This window comes from Agelaius phoeniceus, chromosome 10 (genome assembly GCF_051311805.1).
Source record: "Agelaius phoeniceus isolate bAgePho1 chromosome 10, bAgePho1.hap1, whole genome shotgun sequence".
NCBI classification, from domain to species: domain Eukaryota; kingdom Metazoa; phylum Chordata; class Aves; order Passeriformes; family Icteridae; genus Agelaius; species Agelaius phoeniceus.
Window position 1 is genome coordinate 7,605,337 of NC_135274.1, and position 23,391 is coordinate 7,628,727.

The 23,391-nt window shown below is 50.5% G+C and overlaps 1 protein-coding gene across 1 annotated transcript; it reads left to right on the plus strand.

Moving 5' to 3' along the window:
- The first annotated feature begins 2,633 nt into the window (after positions 1–2,633).
- On the plus strand, positions 2,634–23,187 carry C10H3orf70 (chromosome 10 C3orf70 homolog). Its single transcript, XM_054639434.2, has 2 exons — positions 2,634–3,000; positions 20,096–23,187. The coding sequence occupies exons 1-2, from the start codon at positions 2,826–2,828 to the stop codon at positions 20,647–20,649; spliced, it is 729 nt and encodes a 242-aa protein (XP_054495409.2). The 5' UTR covers positions 2,634–2,825; the 3' UTR covers positions 20,650–23,187.
- The last annotated feature ends 204 nt before the right edge of the window (positions 23,188–23,391 follow it).

Consider the following 23,391-nt stretch of genomic DNA (forward strand, 5'->3'; position numbering starts at 1 on the left):
TTATACAGTTCTCTGGCATGGTGAGGCTTTGGTGACACACAATGTGAGCTGGCTCCAGTCCATCCTTAATCCTTGGGCCCTGCTTTTGCTTTCATGTGGTGTCTGGCTGCATGTCTGTGCTTTCTGCACAGCAGGATGCTTGCTTTCAATCTGAGGAGATTCGGTGTCAGCCCTGCAAGCACCCGTGGCCTCTCTCATGCAGCTGCAGGATTGTTGGATATCTTTAATTAAGTCAGTGAACTCTGCCAGTGCAGCAGATGCCTCCATTAACTGCTCAGCCACAGGCATTGTGCAAAACAGTAGCGAATGGGAGTGCACCAAAGGGGAGGATTGCCTTAGCTTTGATCAGAGTCCCCTGCAGCACTGGCCCTTCAAAGGGAGGCAGAGAGCTCCCTGCCTGAGGCTGCTCAGAAGTGCAATCCTGCAGCACACGCCCAAATTGGATGGGGCACTTGGGTCTTGCCAGAAACACCTACCCCTCTCTTTCTGTAACCCACACTTGACCTTCCTTCTTTATTTCTTTTGAACAGAAAGTGATCTGACAGCCCAGGCTGGTTTGAGAGCAATTCTGGAGGTGAGACAGTGCTGGAGAGGAAGGATTTCGTGCCAGCAGGTAGAAGTGCCAGTTCTCCTTGGGCCAGGGTTCTCTTGGGAGCTGAGCTGCATCCCTCGTCTGCTGCTGGCAGGCTCCAGGGAACAGGGGGACATCAGGACAGTGTCAAAGAAACACCTGGATGTGCAATCAGTTTCTCCTCTGCTTCCAAACAGCTGAGCAAGGTCCTAAATGTTTGTAGATTTCAGTGGGATTTCTGCAAAACAAAGGCAGATAAGCCTCCAGGAGTGTAAGAATACTCTCTTTCCAGTGTAATTTAAAATGTAATTTAAAATTAATTTAAATTGAGACATTTAAAATGTACAGGGCTGTGAAGGTCTCCCACTGCTAGTGACCAGTGCAAAGGTTCAAGGGCTCAAAACCCCTGCTCAGTGCAACTGGGCACCCATCTCCTCCCAGACAGGCTGAGTTTAATGGTGTAGCCATCCCAGATCTGAGAAGTGAGGGCACAGCTGGGACACAGTCATGTGGCGCTGAGGAGGGGACCATGGATGAGCAGGAAGGGCCAGCAGCACTGCAGAGACCAGGTCTGCACTGCAAGTCAGGGATCACAGTCAGAGCTGGTTCAAAGCCTCAGTGCAACTCTGTGCTCTGCAGTTATGACCCATATCCCTTGGTCTGACACATAAAGTGTGGAGCTGATCACAGACAGACAACAACAACTTGCCTGTTCTTAAACCTTTCTTATTGGCAAGAACCAAATGGTCCTCTCAGCACACCCTCAGGAGAATGTACAGGATGGGGACACCTCTGGGATCTATCCAAGGACAGACGCCATATGAACTGTCTGGGAATATTCTGGAGAACACAGAAAAATAAGTATGTTTTGACTGTTTCTGACATAGAGCTATTGGGTATTGTACAAAGATAAGAGACTATGGAAATGACCATTTGGTTTCTGTTCTAACAGAAAGCTGACTTCAACTCCCAGTGCTGAGCAGAGCAGCAATAAAACTGCAATTTTCTTTCAGACATAGCAGGGAAACAAGTCCACCACCACACTTAGGAAACAAATGATGTAGCCAGGGCTCAAGATAAATCCAAACTTGAATTTTGGCCTAAAGATATAATTATTGGAAATGAACAATACACTTTCATATGTTTATTAACCAAAATTATATCTACTGATTATTTTACAAAATGAAAGACAAAGTTTATCAGGTTTTTTTAAAATCACTGTGTGCTTAGAAAAAAAAAATGAGTTTCTGAATTAGATTAAGTTGCATGATGAAAAAAACCAACTAAAACCTGCCTGTGCTGTGGGCCACGTGTGCAAGCAGCTCAGTGTTCTGTTCCATTGGCTCTGGCACTGCAGGGGTGATCTGTGTCCACCTGTCTCACAGACTTGCAAAGAGCTGCACGTTCGGAGCGCCCCAGATCGCTGCTTGTAATCGGGGCTGCTTGCCTGCTGCCCACACTCCCCGGAGGCTGCTGTGCAGTGCCAGAGTGCCCGGATCCCATTTATCAATCCGCTGGTGTCTGGACAGGAGCTCCACATGGCCGCGGGAGTGCTCGGGGCAGCCTGGCAGCCGGCCCACAGCCTCGCTGGGAGCCGGGCTTACTCTCCCGGGGCTGGTGGCCGCTCCTGCCCGTGCGCTCCGGCCGCTGCGAGCGCCTTGGGAAAGCAGGGAAATCTCACAGCGGCCCTCAGCTGCCGGCAGCGCCCTCGGGCACCGTCCCGGGCTCAGCCCGCTGCGCAGAGCAGCCCGCGGGTCACCCTCCCACCCAGCGAGGGGACAGAGCTGTGAGGGGACAGCCATCGAGGGGTACGGCCATGAGGGGCACAGCCATGAGGGGTACGGCCGTGAGGGGCACAGCCATCGAGGGACACAGCCATGAGGGGACAGCCATGAGGGGTACGGCCATCGCGGGACACAGCTAAGAGGAGCCACGGTCACCGCAGGGCATGGTCATCGAGGGACAGAGCCATCGGAAGGTATGGCGATCGGGGGACAGCGCCACCGGGTGCTGCAGCCATCGGGGTACCGCGGGCGGTGCTGAGGAACCGGGGCGGGGCAGGGCGGGGCGAGGCGGGCGGCCGGGCCCTGCCCGCGGCGCTGCCCCCGCGGCGCTGGGCGGGCGGGCGGTCCCCGCTGCGGCTCGGCGCCTTCTCCTCCTCCTTCTCCTCCTCCTCGTCCTCAACCTCCTCCTCCTCCTTCTCCTCCTCCTCTGGCCGCTGCGGCGCGGGGGCTGCGGGCGGAGCGGCGGCGCCATGAGCGGGGCGGCGGCGGCGAAGAGCGAGAAGCTGGACGAGGCTCAGGCGCTCGCCCGCAGCTGCGCGGGCAGACCCGACTTCCAGCCCTGCGACGGGCTCTCGCTCTGCGCCACCCACAGCCACGGCCGCTGCTTCCGCCTGCACTGGTGCTGCCACCTGGGATGGTGCCACTGTGAGTGAGGGGGCGAGGGAGCGGGCGGGGGGTGCGCGATCCCGGCCGTCCCGAATGCCCTGTTGGTCCCCGCGCACTGCTTCACGCCCGTCCCGTTCTGTCCGTCCCGTCCCGTGGCCAGGAGCAGCCCGCTCCCGGAGCTGTCCGTGCCCAGGCGGCCCCAGTGGGACCCTGACCTCGGGTGCTGCTTCCGTAGGAGCGACAGCGGCGATGCCCGGAGAGTTCTCTCGGGGCCTGGAGTCCCAGTGCCCCTCTCCCCCTGAGCCGGTCGGAGGGTGGGCTGTGGCACCACTGTCCTTCATTCTCGATGCTAATGGTTTTCTTTTTACAAGCGTAAACCCCTTTGAGCAGAGAGGTAACTGCTTCAGGCTATATATAGCAGATAGCTTCAAAATCCAGTATTGAGCCAACTCTGGTGAAAAGGCGCCCAACGACTTTAATATCAGTATTCAAGATCCTGATGTATCTAATCATGGAGGCTGAGATTGAACTGTGGATGTCCAAACATAGTTTGATGAATAATTAATCACGTAGAGCCTTGAACAGCAGGCTTTCCCAGCAGCGTGTTGATGCGAGGTCAGGAGATGGTGATGGAGAATGGTCGTGTTGTGTTCTGGAGATCTTAAAGCTTGGATGGTCAAGGTTAACACTGGACCCTTATGTGAGGGTTACTCAGTGCTGCTGAAGGTGTCCCTTGGACTCCTGATATCCCATTCTGGTTTTAAATCCATTGCCATCTCTCCTTGCAATTTAGTCACCTTCACGGATTCCCCTTCACACAGACTTTTTGCAAATTTTGTTTCACAGGGAAAGGGGGCTGCCCCAAAAGCTAGCTTTTGTTTGGCAAACTTCTATATCAATTAAATATGCATTTCAGGAATTTTGCTTTGATTTGGGACTCTTTTGAAAGCAGTTCAGGACAAAAGGTTTTCTTCTGTTTGTGCCCTGAGTACTGTGTGGCACAGCTGACTGTGTGAGAAGGTGCCATAGCCACCTGTTGCACAGGGACAGGGACACTGGTGTTTCATCAGTAACACAAAGGTTATGACATAGATTCTTCCCAACATTTCCTTGGCCTCAGTTATTTGTGGCCACCATCAAGATATAAACGATTATGAGTGCTCTGGATCAGAGCTCAAAGTGGTGCTTATAAACTGGAGATGTTACCCAAAATCATCTGGGAATGGTCCTGGGATGGGGAAGTCAAACATGGAACTGGGAACACCCAGAGAAGCGATTGCAGAGAGGAATCTGGTGATTAGGATGGATCACAAACTGCCTGTGCCTCAGCAGCAGGAGGGCTGTGTGGCAGAAAAGCCAAACCCAGAGCACCAGCCTTCGCTTTGGGATGCATTACCAGGAGCGTGGCAAGTGTGCAATTTAATTAGTCTCTTCAGCTCAGTGATGAGGAACCCAGACTGATGGGCTGAGCTTTGAGTGTTGCACTTTATAGAGCTGTAGGAGAACTGGGGAGGAGATCACAGAGATCAACTTAGAAAAATATGCTTTACAAGGGGGTGCAAAAGAAAGGGTTGTTTGGGCTGTAAAAGATTGAGGGAGGGAGAAAGGAAGGGCTGATGAGCTTTGCAAAGTGTAAGGTGGCCTTGCAGAGCAGTCGTGTTCGAGTCCTCCTCTGCGCAGAGGTGGCAGATAACCAGGTGTCTCTTACCTGTGACCAGGAGAGTTCAGGTTTGGATATGGGAAAATATCATAACTAGAAAGAGAAATGCAGCAGGGGAACAGAGTACTCGAGAAGGTGAAGAGTCATGGTCCTTCAGGGAAGGCTTACACTGGTGTCTCTTTGGCATTACATGGAGCTGCTTCCCTCTTGGAAAGACCACTTGAGATCCCATCCAACCCTTTGCTCTGTCTGGCAATTATAAGATTTAAAAATTGTTATAGCATTTGCAAGAAGTACAGACCTCCTTCTCAATTCCTCCTTTATGGCTAAGGAAAAGTTGAGATACTTTTGCCTCAAGAAACCAGGATTTTAAATGGAGGATTTTAAAGAAAGTCACACACTTCACTGTCTCGTTTAATCTTCTGAAAGCCATGGTGAAGCGCGCTCCCTTCTTGCCCCTCATTTCCTAATGCAAATTTCAGAGCTAAGGATCTCTTTGTATCCTGTTCCTGTGGAATGAGTTGAGTTAGACTTAAAAGGGGTAAGAATGAGGTCTATAATGGGAAATTGTATAGAGGTCAGAGATGTAATTAAACAGTATTGGGAGTTACCTTGCATAAACGCAGTGCTGTAATACTGACTTGGGAATCCTCAGAGGGTTCTTGAAAGTGCTTTTCTGTGACTCTTAAGAGCTGTATTGGGGAACAGGAAACTCTACATCAATTAAAAGGGCCATTGAAGTATTATTTTCCATCAGTGGCCAAGGTCCTCGAGAATGTCAACTCAGTTAAAGTGCACTTACACTGAGAAATGACAAAAACTCACCATGCCATGATGAGTAGATTGTCTCCTCATGTGTATTCAGGATCACATCTGCTTACTTCAGTGACAGGAGCAATTTAGCGTTGCAGAGCCACTTGGCTATGGAAGGAATAATTGAGAAAGGACCCAGCCTGAATTCCCAAAGCCCTTGTGGTTGGCATGCTCGGAAGTGAGCAGTACTGGAGGCGCTCTCTTTACCGCCGATGTTTCTGTGTCCGTAAAATGGCAATAATAGCTGCCAGGGAGATCAGAGACTGACTGGTGTATCCAAACAGCTCTGAGAGCCTCAGCTGCCCTGGGTGCCTGTATCACTTGTGTGTCTAAGCCTGGAGTTCATTTTAGGTCCTTTTCAGTCTGTTCTGGGCTTGGTGAGGAGCAGATTTCCCAGTGTGGTGTTTCTCTAATGCCCTCCTCTGCGTGGGGAGCTCTGAACCCAGGTACAGCCTCCATAAGAGGTGCATGAAAAACGTGCAGGATGGGTGTGCCTGGGGGGGCTGGGATGGGAGGGTGCTGGGGTGCCTTGGGTGTCACTGGAGCTGCTGGGCTCTGCCCAGGGGTGCAGGGACACCTCATCCCTGCTGCTGTACTGTCCTCAACACCCATCCCCTGGGTGCTGCCAGGAGGCTGTGCTGACTCCAGTCTCCATGTGGAAGCAGGATGAGGGCTCAAGCCTCGGAGTCCTTTTCCCAGCAGGGAAGAAGGTGTTGGCCCAGGAGGTGTTTTTTACCTCAGTCCCTGTGTTTGACCCACTACACATTTCTCCTGCTTGCTCTATGTGCTGCACGCATTCCCTTTGCCAGGGTGGCAGCCCTCTGTTCACCTTCCTCCCCTCTGACAGCCTTGGGAGGTTTTGTTTATTAGATGCAAGCTGAGAGCCTTAAATTACTCTGATCTACTTTTTCCAGAGCCAGAGAAAACATGCCAGAGGCAGGTCTGCAGCAAGGTGCCTGCTTCCCTTTCCTCACCTCGGGATTTCCACTGCAGCTGTGATTTGCACTGGTGCTGGCTGTGAGGCTGCTGGCTCTGAGCTGGTACCTGCTTATGTCAGAAAGGATCAGATCCTTGGGGTTGCATCTGTCCTGACCTGACAGGAGGACTTTGACTTTTGCTAATTTTACTTCCTAAGAATTAACTGTGAGAGAAGGCACCATGCTTGATACAATTAAGAGCATTCTCTTGCAACTGGGTTCATTTGTAATCTGAATATCTTGCATTCTGTTAACCACCCTGCAAACCCCTCGGTACATTATGCTGCAATTATCAATAATACATGATGAATCGTGGTTCCACAGCAGTTGCATCAATAGACAGTAATTGTGCCACCTTGTATTAGCCTTTCTATGCTTTTTTCCCCCCCTGATTCAGCATCAAAAGAGCAAGCTTTTAGCTCCTTAAAGCCTCTTGCATATCTTATATTGAAAAGTAAATGCAGCAAATAAATTTCAGTACCACCACTTTTACAGGTTCAGCTGTTTAGAACCTTTACAAGAAAACAAACCAAGCATGGGGAAAGTGCGAAATCTCCATTGGGGTGCCAGGAAGGGAACATATTGCTAGGCTCAGGCAAGGAACAAGATCGTGGTGGCAGGAAAGGTTTTTTAAAAATGCACCTGCTCCCCCTCCCTTACAGTTTGCTGGGTGGTGGATAGCACTTGCAGGTGTGCCTTGGATTAGTTTCCCACTCCCTGGTGTGCATCACAAATTATGGCACTGCTCGGCTGGAGTCTGCAGCCAGACCTGGCAGGTTCTGCATGAGGTCAGGCAGGCCTGGCAAGAGATCCAAGGAAATGTCATTTTTCAGCTAAGAGGAGAAAATGGGTTTGTGTGATGGGTGGCATGCTACAAAGGGCATGTGTTTGTTGGGTAGTTTTGGGGAGAAGGGCTTCTCTAAATTTGGTCAGGCTAGCAATATTCTGGGAATGTAGAACCAGAGTACATTTACATTTTGTTGTTCACCTGAACAGGCAGCCCAGCGTTTCTCTTGGCTCTCAGAGCTCCATTGCTTCCTCTCAGTGTCTGAGGGCACCCAGCAGAGGCACAGTCCCTGTGACTGGGTCTCATCAGTCCCAGCTGTGTGCTGGCCAGGGGAGGGGGCTGTCCCTTATCCATTGCCCACAGCTGCAGCCAGGGAATGAGCCAAATCAGCACAGTCACTGCACCTGGGTGTGCTCTGAGCTGATACTGCTCCTCACATTCTCCTCTGCTTGAATCACTAGTGCCTTTCTTTTATAACATTTTGAAATGAAGGCATTTGTTGTCTGTCGCACAAAGCTGGTGAAAGTTCTCTGTCAAGGCCATCCTTGATTAAAGCTCTTCCAGGGAGCTGATGTGGTGTGTGTCCATGGCAGCTCCTGCCTGCTCTCTGGCAGGTACACACCTGGCCCAGGTGCAGGCATTTTCCCCTGCCACACAGTGATGTGGGCAGCATTTCAGGATCTCTGTGCACACCAGCAGCATTTCCAAGGTGTCTCTGCCCCTCTCCAGCGACAGAAGCCATCAGCAGGGGCTCTGACAATCTCCCAAGCCCATGTAATTATTCAGACCCCAGTCTGCCTGTGGGAATTGTGAGGAGGGAATCAGTGAGGGAGCCTTGCTTTGCTGTGACAGAGCTGGTAAGTGAGCTGAGATGGGATGGGGAGGAATTCAGGTGCATCCCGATAGGGCTTGGGGGTCTAAAGAGGAGCTGTGCCCGCCTGCAGCCAGTGTCTGTCGATCCCTGCGTGTTAGAGGAGCAGCCACAGCCCTGGGGTGCTCTGCAGCACAGCATGCACTGTACATCTCCAAAAGCCTTGCTCTAACTCCAGTGGGTTTTCCTCATGTTGGCTTTTGGTGGCTGTAAAACTCGTTTCCACACCCAGGAGGGAGCAGAAGGGCAGCAGTGTTCTGTGTGTCCCTGAGTGCACATAGTGATGTGTGCTGGAAGCAGCCAGCCTGGCAGTGGGGAGGGCAACTTGAATTTCCAGCAGTTCTGTTCCACAGGGCAAAACTACATCCTGATGACCGATTTGTTGGATAAACAGGGAAAGGGACTTGTAAAATGCTTATGTCTGAAATTCTGTGTATTTTGAGGAGCTCATACATTTTTCTTCATGGGAAACTCTTGTTTAAAGTGGAATGGAGTAGTGGGGCTAGGAGCAGTAGGGCTGGGAATTCCCAGAAAACACAGCTTGGTCTAGAGGGAGAATGACACAAATCCTGGGACAAATAGGCATTTTTAATTTACTTCTGCTGTGAAAAGGATTTGAACATTCATCCTGTTAAGTCCATGTATGGACAGGATGTTTGTGCACAGAGCAAGGCATTATGCTGAGTGCCAGGCAGGAGCTGCAGAAAGGTGGATGTTGCAGCTCGTAATGGGAAAAGACTTTTAATGAGGATTTGTTGCCTGTGGCTGTGCAAGATCTTCTCTTCACCTGTATTTTGAAGAGCTATGATATTCCAGCTTCGTTTCACTAAGCTGTACACAACCAAGGAAAGAATGTCAGCTTAATATATTCTGATATTCTGAAGTGTTACTCTAAGGGAAAACACTGCCAGTTTTTATGGGTGCACCATTCCAGACCTGGATGGGATTTTGTTCCTCAGGTTTTAGTTATGATCTGGAAATCACAGTATGAGTGTACCCTTGATAAGACAACTCACATGTGTTGATTCCTTGTACCCTGTGGGAATGTCAGCACCCCTGGAAGAACCTGCTGCCATTCATTTTGAATCCTTACTATAATGTTTAGAGACATGCATGTTCTATCATTATTAACAAAGGTGCAGATATCACTTAACAGAATTAGACCACTGGAAAATCTCTGAATTCAGGCTACTTTCTTAATATGTCTCATAGGACTAACTCTTGTGCAGCTCATGAGAGATTGAACAGAAATCACTGTACTTCTTTCTCCAAAAGTCAAAGGGACCTGTGTACCAAAACACTTCCTGCCAGCCAAAATCTCTTTGTCATGCATGACTATGAGGCTGTTTTCTAATCTGTCTGTCCACCTGAGAGGCATAATTCACAACGAATTTTATCTGCTTGCCCCAAATTCAATGATTTGCTGGTAAGAGCCTCTGAGAGTGGCAGATAACTGACACCCTTCCTCTGTGGCTGCTTGAAGGGTTAAGTGCTGATTTTGAGAAACCTGAAAGGACAAGGCTGGGGATGTTTCCTACCAGAGCAAGTTCTTCTGAAGAAAAAGTTCATTAATCTTGTCTCTCTTCAGCTGGTGGGGTTGTCTGTGAATGCAGGGTGTCCTCAACCCTGCATGGTGAGGGCTGGGCCCGTGCTCCTGCTGGTGAGAGGCTGCTGGCACTTTTGTCACTGCAGAGGAACAGGCTAAAGATAAAATCTGCATGGAGCACTGTGCCTGTGGCGAGCATGTGGCTTCCTTCCTGGACTCTGCAGGTGAGGGAATCTGTTTGCCAGCCTGCTCTGTGAGCCTGCTTAATGCCAGTGCCCAATGCAAAAGTGCCTGCTGTCACATCCTTCCCCTTGAGGCTCTTGATGGATGTTTCATGGGTCTTAACTGGCAGCCTGTGGTCATAGCCTTGCATTGTCCCATGAGACTGAGTCACAAGATTGTCCTGGCTGTGACTTCCATCCCGCAGGTCTGCAGAGCTCACACTGCTCAGGGCTGCTGGAAGCACTGAAGGGGCCTCTCAGGTGCTTGGCACAGGACCTCCAATTTCCTGGCAGCACCTGTGTGCTCATCAGGAACACGTTTTGGCACCGCTCGTGTTGCTGCACCAGTAGAGCCGGCCTTGTAGAGCAGGGGCATCTTGGGGTGTTCTTATGTAATGGCTCTCGATTTAACAGTGCTGCTGTACACTTCATGACTCACTGCCAGCCTTGGTAACTTATTTCTGCACACTGGTGAGGCTCTACTAGGAATTTGTGTTTCTGTAAAGGATAAAAAACAAAACGCTTTACTCACAAACAGTGTAAGATGTTCCCAAACTCCCGAGAGCTGTGACAGTGTGGGCTTAGCTGCTGATGGATGGCACAGGCTTATACTAATGCAAAAGCTGGTTGACAGTAGATTGGATTCCAGGTAGAGCATCTCTCTCTCTGCATATAAAGTGACCCTGGTTTAATGTGTTGTGGTTTTTCTTCCAGCACCTCTATGAATTTATCTGCCCACAAGATACAGAGTATGTTTTCATAATGGCTTTGATTCTTCCACTAATCAATTTTTATGTAGTGACTGATCACAGAACTCAAGAAGTGCAGTTTGTGCCATTTGGAGATGTTTTTGCCAATAGTTGAGTATATTCACATAGAGGGAAGTCAAAAACCTACTGGGAAAGTGAAAACTGATTGCTTGGCAACTGGGTCTTGTTTTTAACATAGCCATACTTTAATTTAGGCCATGTAACAGTTGGAATTTATATGTAACCTACGTTGTAAAACAATTTCAGCAAGAGGCATGCATTTGTATTCTTGTTCTCACTGGTGGCTGCGGAGCTCGAGAGCCCACACGTCTGCTCTTGAAGCTGCTTGTTTGGCTGTGTGCTTGCACCCAGCCCTGAAATGACTCCCTGCTGTGCCAGGCTCTGTGTGCCAGCCTCTGTCTGTCCCTCTCCCTGCCACACATCATGCTGGTGCTCACCTGTAACTGTTGCAGGCAGGGTGCTTGGCTGCTCCTTGCTGTGTAGCTGCCTGGTTGGATTTCAGTGCTTTCCCAAGCCTGAGCCCCACTCCAGGTGTTTGCACTCCCTCACTCACTCCCTCCTTCCCCTGGCCCCTGGTGAAAGGTTGTGGCAGCATCAGGTGTGCCAGGGTGGGCTGACCAGCTCTTGCAGCCTTCCTGCAGTCCACCAGCATTAGCCCAGCTGTAGGCAGGGCAGGTGGAAGGAGACACTCACCTTTTGCCTTGTTTTTCCTCCCTGTGCCACTAGACCTTGATCTGCTGGCACAGGAGCCATTCTGCAGCTGGTCCTGTGGGATTTTGCCTCTCTGGATGTGAAGCTGGGGGCGATGCTCTCACCTCTGCCAGCACTGGCTCACAGCAGAGAGCTGTTTGTGCTCCCAGCTGTGCTGTCCAGGTGCTCCAAGTCACTTGCATGCAGTGGCACTGTGTGACACAATGGCTCAATGTGATATCCACCTGCTTCACCTCCAGGGCTGGTACTTGGGCTTCTATGTGTTGATGCAGAGCATTGCTGGATCCCTTACCCCTCCAAGGGGAGCACTGGTGCCCATACTTGCACTCCTCAGCTCCAGGTGGTGATGTGTTTTGTGCACAAGCAGGGAGAGCAGTCATTTAAAACCCCCAGAAATGGGTTCTCTAGAGGCTTGTGACAGAAATAGCTTGGTTTGAATGGCATGTGAATGGAGCTGTGTGTGAGGCACCAGGAAGAGTGCAGGGTTAACAGAGTGTGTTGGGAATAAGGACCCTGCTCCCAGTGCTGGAGCTGAAGAACGTGGGGTTATCCAGCCTGAAGGCACCTGCTCCCACACAGCAACTGCACAGATGACGTGTCAGCAGATCCTGGGCTCTGGCCACAGGGAGGGATCAGCACAGGTACAGCACAGCCCATGGGGCATTGTTTCTCAGGAAAACGCTGTGGCTACAGAGATGTGTCTGTTCCAAGCTGTGAGTCCCAGCCTCCTGCCCCAGCTGTCCCCTGTGGGTGCAGAGTGCAGGTCTTTAGAGAGGGCTTTTCCTTCAAGGACATGGTGAGCCGTTGTGCTTTTTTAAGAATTCCCAAGAAAGCATTCCATCGTGTGCAGAGGCTCAGGGTGCCCCCTGCAGCACATACCACACACCTGAAGCCAGCTGGATCTTGTGTCTCCAGTCCCTTTGATTTCCAGGCAATGCCATGGACTTCTGGGTGGTTTGACATGGAGCTGTGCTTATGTTGCTTTGTTTCCCTGTCAGTACACTGACTGGCTGCATGGAAACCATGGGCTGCTGAAGCTTGAGCAGATGGTGCTCAGGGATGGGGTTGTAGAATAAATATTTAGCACTAAGCCATTTTTTGCTATTTTCTCTACTGAATTTTAAAAATATCTAGTGTAACTTGGGGGATAAAATTTCTCAGGGGAATGTGTAAGAAGTGGCTGTTCTGGCCTTTGGGGGTGGGTTTGGAAGGGATGTTGGAAGATGAAAATCCTTGGATTCAGAGCTTGTGTAGTGTTGCCCAGCTGCTGTGCTGGCAGAGGTAACCAGGGCTGTGCCACACTTTCCATGCCTGAGTTTCTGTGTTTCTGGAACCCAGCATGGAGCTGGGGTTAGTAGCACCTGTGGTATGGGTGACATTCTCCAGCTACTGAAAGGAAAGAGCTCCTCCAGAACACACACATGGTGTATGCTGCTGCTCACTGCCTCGTTGGCCCTGGTATTCTGTTCCCTTAGAATGGTTAGTGAGCAAATATGGCCCCTTTAAGAGGGTTTATGGCTGCATCTCTCAAGCCTTCAGGGTTGCTTTTTCCTTAAGTCCAGTAAATCCATGTAAGCAATGAGAGTAAAGAGCAGGGATGATGGAGGAAGCTCCAGGGTCTGTTTGCATTTAAGCGTTACCTGCTCTTAAGCTGATGTGCACAGAAACTCCTCAAAGGCTTAGACAGCTCACAGCATGTACTGTCATGATCCTTTTTGTATTTAAAACAGATCAAGACAAAAGGGCATTAAAATACAAATTTGATGAGGAAAAACTTCCTGATTTTTTCCCCGTCTCTGCTGGTTTCCTGTGAAAAGCGTTGAGTCAGGGGCTGGCACAGCTGTCTGGCTGTACAGCAGGGAGGGAACACCTCCACAGGAGAGAGCTGGCAGCTGTATGGAATTGCTCCTAGGCAGCCACTGCCAAAACATTGCTGGGTTGGTTCTTCCCTGTGCTTGGATGGGGTCTGGAATGGGATGGATTAATTAGTGCTCAGACGGAGGTGCTTCTGTGAGAAGGAGCTGTTTGCAGTGATACATTTCTGTTAGGGCAGAACCTGCCAGCCCTTCCTGCTGCACTTCCAGCCTGCTCTGGTCCTGGTGTGTGGCTGCTTCTTCTGTTGTTCCTTTGCTGAGTTGATTTGTGCCCTTGGAGTCTCTTCTCTGATCCCTTACTGGGCCTTCTATTTCTGCCAGAATTCCTGCAGGTATGCGGAATGTTCTGTTTGCATTCCCCCCACTAGAAATTTGTTTGAGCAATCTCAGTGCTTTTTCAAAGTTGTTTGGACAAAGTGCAAGGCAGAAATATCACTTGCACTGAGGTGCTGCATATCTTTATCTACAAGGCTTCTTCAAGGTGGACAATCATTTCTGTTATGCCTTATTATAACCTTATTATAATGGCCCAGTTCAGCTCTACTTGAGCCTGTCATTCTGGCAGTGCCTCAGTGTCCTGAAATGTTTTCCATTTCCTCTGGTGGCTCATTCCACATCTTTTGTTCACCATGCAGCCCATGAGGATTTGCTGGATATGACATGATGTCTATTCCATACATCACAAAGTGCAGACTGGGCGAGCAATGAAGTTCTTCACCATGTGCCATCCGTAAATGTGCTCTGGGTTTCTCCTTCCATTTGTTCTCACCCCTCTGGAAAAGTTACAACTGTACTCTAAGTATGGTTTGGAGTTGTGATAGTCCTTGACAAGTATTTATGGTTAGGGCAAGCTTTGTTTGCAAGAGTTTGTGGTTCCAAGCTGTGCATGTAACTGGAAAGAGAAGGAGGAGAGCCAGAGCAGTCACTCTGTCCACTGTTCAGCTGGAGGGCCATGACCCCAGGTGGGTACTCAGCCCAACATCCCACTTCCCGATGGAATTCCACTCTGCTGGGCACTTGGCAACAAACAGGTGTGATGGGCACCTCCAGCAGGCTGAGGATGCTGAGTGCCCTTCATAAACCTGTCCAGGATGTGCAGGGAGCTTTGCCTTAGGCTGTGAAGGAGGAAACCCTCCCTTGCTCCAAGGTTCTGCTGTGCCAGCTGTGAATCCTACCTGGTTCCTTCCCATGCCCTCTGGCTGGGCTGGCAAACCTGTGCCATCCACTGCCCTGGGGGGCCCTGGAAGCCCAGCTGGGTGTGACAACTTCTGCACTGTCCTGGGGCCACTGTGCCAGCAGGGCACCACTCCCACTCAGAGCTGTCACCACCTGCCAGAGAGCTGCACATCCACCTGGTGCTTCCCCAGAGCCAGACTTGGCTCTCCTGCCCCACCCAGGAGATGTGGAACAAATGCTGCTGGAAGAGCGCTCAGTTGTTCTCTGTCTCTTGTGTGAGCAAAGCCAGTGCTCAAGCAGCTCATCTCCAAGGTTTCCAGACCCAGAACAGCTGTGCAGGGAGCTCTCCTTGGAATAATGCAGATCCCCTCCAAGGCAGTGCTGTCTCCTGTCACACATGCATTATGAATGCTTCCTTTGCCTTCAGTCCTTCAGAGCTGTGTGGTATTTAATTAGAGGGTTTTATGTTCTTCATAGTGGGACCAATTCCCCTCCTGTGTGAGCTGGATTTTTTGGCAGAGTCACGAGAGGCAATAGCAAAGTCTGGCACAGCTGGAGTGAGAATCCCATTGGACTTCACAGGGGGGGATTGCTGGTGCTGTTACACAGGTGTATGTTCAGGCAGCACCAAGTCACCAGTATGTGGGGTGCAGCTCTCTGCTGGTGCACAGGACACATTCCTCCACACCCTCACTGGGGGCCTGTGCAGCCCTGGACTGTGCCTGGGGTCACAGCTCCAGCCCCTCTGGAGCATCCACCACAGCCAAAGGCACAGAGATTCCCCTGGGATCAGAGCCAGCTCACCTCTGCCTGGGACTTCCACAAGTGCTCAGCCCACACAGGAGCAGCTCCTAACCTGAGCCAGGTCACGTTCAATAGCTGCCAAGTAGCAGGTCTTTGTTAACCTTGCTGATTTTTGGAGATAGATGAGCTGGCAGATGGGAGGCTGTAGAAATATTTGTTCCAGCAGCTGCAGGGGGAAGAATACATATGAAAAAAAGCTTTTATCTTTCAGTTAATAGATGTCTAAATGCCTTGCATGTGAACAAATATCCATGGTATGTATTGCTGACTTAGACTCGTAAAATCCACAGCTCTCTCTTACCATTTTCTGAAGTGCAGTGCGATTCATGGTGTTAGTTATTAGGACTAAGTCCTTTTGAGAGGGTAAGATTTGAGAATTTGTTCTAGGAAACCTCCCTCCTGAAAGCTGGACTTTTTTTTTTTTTTTTCAAATATGTCAAGCACATTAATGAGTGTTAGAGGTAAACCAGAATGCTGGATGGACGGAAGTGGAAAAGAAAATTTTCCAGCCACACCTCTGCTTATTTCATCATCAAGTTATTTCATATTAGCCACAGAAATTGCTGCTGTTTTGTGTCTCTTTGGTGAAGATGCATGCAGACTGCCCAGTTAGCAAAAAATCAGAGAGAAATGACCTCGTGGCTTGTTTCTCAAAGCTTGATTTGGGGTTGTGGAAGCAAGAGTCTCTATAATACAGCTTCCAGTCAATCAGCCACATAGTTCTGCTTATTAGTGCCATGAACATAAAAAAATTTCCAAGTTGCACGAGTTTGCTGGAGATGTGCAAGTGATGGTAGAGCTCCCTGCTTTGCTGGATCCTGCCTTAGCCTGCTGGCAGTCTCACTGGAGGCATGGATCCAAGGCTTTGGGGAACAGCATCCATCCAATCTGGCAATAGAAATCCTATTTCTGTGCACAGAGCAACAGGGAGATGAGCACTGGCCAGCACTCACTTCCTTGGACATAGTTGAATAGTTGTTCTGCAGTTGAGTGTTGGCTGTAGCATGTGCCAGGTCCCTGAGGATTTGGTTTGTGTGCTGGCACAAGGGCCAGCTGAAGAAACGGAGAAACAATTGTCCCTTTCTTGTTGTGCACAGGCTGCTGTCACTTTGAGGGGTCAGACAGAAGAGCAGTGTTGGTGGGGGATAATGCCCTGAGCACAGAGCAAGCTCAGGGGGACAAATAGTTAAGTGTAGCCTACAGACCTATTTCTGGGGTCTCTCGTTTCACCATCTCACCTGTCAGCCAGTGGCTGTCATGGACATCCAAGACTTACCATGGCAGTCATTCTGGCAGAGCCTGCTTTCACACTTCTTCCTGGAGGGGAGCAGGTTCTTGTTTCCCCTGAGCCCTTTTGCCACAGTGGAGGAAGTGCAGAGCCAGAACTGTGACACCTCCTCACAGCAGCTCCTAAAGTGCTCAAGACCTTCCCAAACTTCTGCAAATGCAGCACATTTCTTTTCACAGGATTTGGAGTTTGATTTTTAGACATGTGTTTGACACGAGCAGTATTTTTCCTTCACCGCCTTCCACATGGGCAGTGGTGGGGAAGTGACCCAGGAAACAACTTCAGATGTGGTGTCTTGTGTGGCATCTGAATTTGTGCAGAACACTGTCATTTACAGCAGTGTTCATCAGCACAGTGCAGTCACAGAGTTCTTCAACTGACTTGGAATAAATAGGCAATAAGTTCTGAGCTAGTGTATTAGATGGGATGGAGCAGAATAGGTGCTCAAAGTACTGTTTTATCACAGACTGTTGCCAGCTGTTCAGAGTCAGCAAAAATATTGCTGTTGATTTCCACAAGTATTTGATCAGATTGAGATGGATTGTAAGAGAACCTGGGGACTTGTCCTTCTAGGGGCATTTCTAGTGAAAAAACCTGGCAATCCTTCAAGCTGCAGGGGTGGGGGGCAATCTTATTTCTAATTTCTGCATTTATTTTTCATAGGCTGCATCCTGGCTGATGAGTTTCCATGCATTATATAGGGTGAGGGGTGGTAACAGAGGCTGTAAGCTCAGCATTGCCCACGATCCAGTCTGACAGTCCCAGTTCTGAGCACCTGGTCATGTTTTGAAACAAGTTTAATCTGTTTAAAATTCCCTCTAAAACCACCTAAGACTTGACAAACTTGTACCAGAATTCTAAAGAAATGTAGAAATCAGTTAAGGTAGAAAATTCTCTTTGCTGTGTGTTGGCTGGTTCCTGCTTTACCCTGGCAGAGCTTGTCCTTGGAACGTGAGGAACGTTTCAGCCCCTGTGAGGCCACACAGACAGGCTCTGAAATCCTGTGCTCTTTGCTCCTGCTCTGGAATTAGTGCCAGCAGGGCAGTCCTGAGACATGCAGGGAGCTGCTGTGTGTGGCTGCAGTAGAGAAACAACCAGCTGAGCTCCCAGCAACTCCGTGGCTGACCTGGCCACCGCTCTTCTTCTTTTCCCAAAAGGGGAAAAACAAACACCAAAAAAGTCAAACTGAGGAGTCTGCTTTACCATTCCATGCCCATGCTGTAAGCTTCCTTGGCTTAAATACATTACTTTCTATTCCCAACATCCCTCAGCCTTCTGCCAGGACATGGTGACTGTTTTAAATGGAAAAACAGAGTCCTGTTGTACAGAGACCTTTTTTCTTCATCCTGGTAAAATCTTCACTGGACCCTTCCTTGGACTCTTCAAATAGAGGCAGCACAGAATTGAGTTGAAGAAATGTTTTTCACCAGTATCTGGTTGTATTTTATCATTGGTTGTCAAAGGAGCCCACACAGAAACCCTCCAAATCTATGGATAAATAGAGCATTGTGGTTTCAGGCAAGGGCAGGCTGCACTTCAGTTTCCATGAGTTGAATTTATCAGACACTATCCCAGCCAGCAGCACAGTAATCATCAGCTGTGGGGCTTTGCAAGGGCAGTGGCATATTTAATGTTCACTAATTTCACAGAAGGATTTCTGGGAAGCAGCAGATGGCAGGAAGCCGTGGGCTGCTGCTGTGGCTGTGAGGGTGAGGAGCTTCCCAGGGAAGTTCTGTCCACAAGATTTGAGAAACCTCTGAGGGGACCCCATTGCTCAGAGACGCCAGAACCAAGGATCTGTGCTGGAGGAGTGAGAGCTGTGCTCTGCCTGTGGCTGGAGCATGCAGCTGCTGGATGCCAACATTCATTCCTCTGAGTCACAGCAGGTTTAGGAGCTACACCATGGTGCAGAGATGGCAAGTGGAGAGGATGGCTTTGTGTTTTCTGTCATCCAGCCATAAGCAGACAGGGGAAAAGCTTGATTTCTTGTCACTGAGCTTCCCCGTGGCTCTGTCAGCAGTTACCATTGCACAGATCGTAGGGAGAAAACATTGGATGAGGTATTCGAGGGGAGCTGGTCAAAGCTGTTCACACACTTCCTTCTGCTGCCAGCTCTGTCTGCGCTCTCCTCCCATGGCACACGGGTGGGCTTTTCCCTCGCCGTGCCTGGAGCCTCTCCCACGCTCCAGGAGCTCTTCCTTCGGTTCCGTGGCCTTTCAGCTGTACTCCCTATCCTTGGGCTACAGGGATTGGAAATCCCAGCCGACTTTCACATGACCCGTTTCCCTTGCAGCAGCACTGCGGGGTGGGAAGGGCCTTCCCGGTGCTCGAGGTTGCCGGTGACGTCCCGGAGCTGGCAGAGCGCAGGCTGTGCGTGGGCCCCGGAGCGCCGGCAGCACCCGCGGCTGCCGAGAGCCGACAGAGCTCCTCCGGGGCTGGGGGTGTTTCCCGGCCCCAGGGGGATTCTCTGCTGCGGAAAAGCTTTGCAGGGAGAGCGAGCCCTGCCCTGGGGCTTACAGCAACCTGGTCTAGTAGGAGGTGTCCCTACCCACGGCAGGGGGATGGGAACTCCGCGGTCTTTAAGGTCCTTCCCAAGGCGAGCCGTTCTGCGATGTTCCAAAGGAATGGGTAATTCAGGGAGAAAGACTGCACCTGCCTGTGAGCTGGAAACACACCAGCACTCTGCCTTCCTTTCTGCCCCTCACCTGGAGAGCTCCAGGCACCCACACAGCCCCTCCATGCTTTGGTGCATTTGCTGCCTGTGCAAAGCAGGATCTGCAGCGCGTGCAGCAAAACTCTTCCGACAGCCCCACTATTCACAAGGCTTCTGAAAATTTGTGCTTTCCCAGTGGATGAGCCCCTGGGGAGACATGAATCTTTCAGAGCCTTCATGCAAATAAAATGCAGCATTTTACAGTCTTAGGCATAGCCTCGGGTTTCTCAGTTTTTCCTGACATAGTCCCAATTTTCTGCTCTCTTATTTATTTCTGTTAGTGAAGATGTTCAGTTCACACTTTGTTCTGCTCAATATAACCAACATAATCCTATTTTCTTACTACTTAACCAGATAATCAAGATGCCAAAAGCTTGGAAATTCCCTTATTTTCTGCCTTAACATTCTAATTGTAGTTATGTATGAACTTCTGGTTTATAATATGGAAAAACACGATTTAGTCCCCAAAAACAAAGAACGTGGAGTCACGGACAAGGAGACTCACTGGAATAATAGGAACATAATAAAATTTTGATCATTGTAGCAAAGATGTAAGCTAGAACTTGCATGTTATGTTCAGTTGGGGGAAAAAAGCCTCTGAGAATCCTGTCCGTTTTCTTTCTCCTAGAAGGCAGGGTGGGCAGACTTGGCATCTTTCCCACTTCATGGCTATGGAGTTGTGCCCTGGAGTTAATTGTCCAGAGTTAGTCATGTCCTACAGCAGTCCTGGAGGCAGGGTAAGGGAGGGGAGCAGCACTGGGGTACAGGAGGTTGTGATTACCTGCAGCATTAGGCATCAGAGGATCCATACCTGAGAGGCCACGAGAGAAGCAGCAGCTGCTGGTGGTGTCCAAGGGCGTCAACGTCATCGCTTTTGTCCAACCTCAAAGACCTTTAAACGCCGCTCCTGTGTGTCCCCACAGGTAAATACGTCTACCAGCCCATGACCCCCGTGGAGCAGCTCCCCAGCACCGAGATCCCCATCCGGCCCCGGGAGTCCCCCAACACCATCCAGATCTCGGTGTCGCTCACTGAGCACTTCCTCAAGTTCGCTCCCGCCTTCCAGCCGCCGCTGCCGCCCGAGGCGCCGCAGTTCTGCACCATCGCCGACCTCTTCATTGACAACTACCGCGTCAAGTGCATCAACGGCAAGATGTGCTACGTGCAGCGCCAGCCGCCCGCCCCGCACAGGGCAAAGCCCGACGAGGGCTCCGTCCGCAACGCCTTAATCACAAAGGAGAGCAATACACCAAAACCAGAGCACTGCTCGTCCCCGTCCAGCTCTGAGGACTCTGGCATCAACGCGGTGGGGGTTCACTACATGGAGTCGTGTGACGAGGACACGGAGGGGGTGGCCGAGCTGAGCTCAGAGGAAGATTACAGCCCGGATAGCAGCTGGGAGCCGGACGAATGCCCGCTCCTGTCGCCCTCGCAGTGCGAGATGGAAGTGATTGAGACTATAGAAACCACTGTGTGACCACACAAGTCGGCATCGGCTCAGTCCACTTCCTTCTCAGTAATGTTGCTTTTGTAGTATTTCTATTTTCTGTTTTTTCTGACAATCCCTTTTTTCCAGTGCACTTGATATTTCAGATTCCTGTCATGGGAGCGCGGTCACAGGACTTACACATGGTGAACTAGCAGCAGCCTGAGCAATTTTAACACGTTCTCAGCCTGATCAGCTCTCCCACGTCTGCACGTAAGGTAGTGACAAATCTTAAGACTTTTCTAGCAGAAATAGGCCCTTTTGTTGGTCTGGGTTACCCCACACACAACTTCTCACACGAGGATGTGCCACTTGAGATGTTTCCACCTGTCAGGTTGTTGGCAGGGGTCCCTCAGAGCATGGGGGGTGCACGCCTGGAGCAGCAAACCAAGGTGCCCTTAGTCTTTCTCAAACAGCTACACGAGGCTCCTCCTCGTCCAGCCCCTTCCCTAGTGCTGGTGCAACCTTCTCCGAGGCTGTCGGCACCAAGCTTCCAGCAGGTTGGAATGGCAAGCTAGAGAATGCACAAAGTGCCTCCAACTTTTCTCCAGGCTATGCACCAAGCAGCTGCTGAGGTAGGCCAGGCTCTGAAATCTCCTGAGAAGGCAGGTCTTGCTCTGGAGGGGGATGAGTTACCTGAACCCACATGGTCCCTTTTCTCTGCCTGGATCTTGGGAAGGGGGTCTGGCTTTTGCAGGCGGGCAGGAGGGGGAGCAGGCAGAGGTGGGGCATGGCCATCTAACCAATACCACACTGGACTGGGGAGTACCAGGACAGGCGAAGGAAGCGACTACCTCCGAACACCCGCCCTCGGCTCCGCCTCTGCCTCCTCCTGGGCTCTTTGGTGCCGGACACTCAGGACCAAATGGCCTCAGGGCCTGCATTTGCCTGAAGAATAACAAAGTTTAAACAAAAAGTATTTTACCAGCCACACCACTGTGTCGGCAGAGCTTGGGGACAGTGTGGAGATGCCCCTGGAAGGTGGCCCACGGTCTCAGTGGCATGTGAGCTTGTTAAAATAGAGCCTAAGGTCATCCTAGTGGAGAGAGGAGGCTTTGGCTCCTGCTCCATCACTCCCAGTCCAGGAGCAGGTTCAGAGCAGGGGTCCCTCACCCAGCTGGTAGTGGAGCTGTCTCACAGGAGGTTCAGTTTCAGCCCTGCTTGAAGGAAACAAAAATGTCACTCAGATTCCAGCCAGCTGCATGGAGCTGAAGCCAGTAACTCCTGTGTTCCTGCAGCGGTACTGCCGTTCTTTGTGTAGTTGCTGTTTGCGTTTCAGAAGTCCCTGGTGAATCCAAGGCTGTAAAAACGTGTACAGTTAGTGACTGATCCTAGATTATAGTCTGTGGTAGAGGGTGGCTCATCTCTCACTGTAATCCTGACAATGTATTCCCAATTTTATACACTTTGTAATCAGTATCTTTAGAAGACATTTAGGCAACAATGTGTGTCTGTGCACATGCGCGTCTAGGAGTTTCCATGGGTGGATATAAAGTAATCCTGTACTTTTTAGACTAAGACTTTCAGACAAAAATAATAGGTTTTATAGTTTTGATGACTTACATAAAAATGTGCAATGCTTGTGAAATGAGGAACTTGGGCCATTGCATGAACAGATACATTCTCACAAGGCACCTGAAAGTACTCTGTTTTTCTGAGGGCATTTAACAAAGGCTGTAGTAAAACTAAATAGGATTTATTTTGTTTTTAAGGGCGGGGTTGTCTTTCTTGGCTAACTACAGTTTCTAACAACATTTTTGGTGTCTTTGGACCATTCAGACACGTTCCATAGGTAGAAGGAAACATTATGTATAAACCTACAGCATTTATTCATATTTAACCTTTCAATTGTAACCTGAGTGGAGAGCTGAATGAGCTCACTCTCATGCCTGGCCTCTGAGCTTTCCTCCCAGAAAGAGGAAGGCTCTTACTCCCCTGGGAATGGCTTCTCCTTCCTAGGCAGGAAGGGCGAGCTGGCGCAGCACGGCCTTTCCCGAGGGCAGGGAGCTCCTCACCAGTTCTCCCTGGGGCACCAAGGGCAGGGAACGTGAGCAGGACACCCCTGCCCAGCACAGCTCACCTTGTTTGCAGGCAAGCAGGAGCTGCAGCCCTGCCCAGGCACAGGCTGGGAGCACGGTGACCTCGGGGGGTGCTGGTGGCAGAGACTCCACAGGGCCCACAGGGTCCTGTCCCCATTCTTTCTTAACTGTAAGTAATTAGCAATACCCACAAGCTGTGAGTGTCTCCTACCCAGGATTTGTTCAGATGTCTTAAGCACAATAAGCTGCCTCTTCCTTCTGTTGTTCCTGGAAACGTCAGCGGCGCTCTGGGGAGTGCCGGGGCTGCTGGAGAGCGCTCGGGCAGGGCCCAGCCACGGGGATCTCCTGCTCCATCACACACCCGGCTCCCAGCGCTCCCAGGGAACACCGGGCTCCTTCCTTTGCACAAACATGCCCTGGGCTGGCTGCTCCCCCTGCCAGGGAGAGGTGTGTGTATATTTCCTATTGAATAAAATACTGAACAACTGGCTTTCTGCTTGTCCTAACTGCCTGTGTGCTTTCCATGCTAGAGAGAAGCACTGCGGGACTTCCAGCTAAGGAAGGGCTGCTCACAGCTTCAGATGGCAGCCCCTGACACAGCCCCAGAGCCAGGCAGATGAAGGGAATAACCAGGGGGAACACACCAGGCCCTGGTAAGTGCTGGGGCTGGTGGGCAGCCTCATGGCCCAGCTCC

What these genes read in the sequence shown, in the direction of transcription:
- C10H3orf70 (XM_054639434.2), top strand. Translation starts at nt 2,826, where the DNA reads ATGAGCGGGGCGGCGGCGGCGAAGAGCGAGAAGCTGGACGAGGCTCAG. An exon ending in CCACCTGGGATGGTGCCACT is followed by an intron (nt 3,001 to 20,095) that starts GTGAGTGAGGGG and finishes GTGTCCCCACAG; the next exon opens with GTAAATACGTCTACCAGCCC.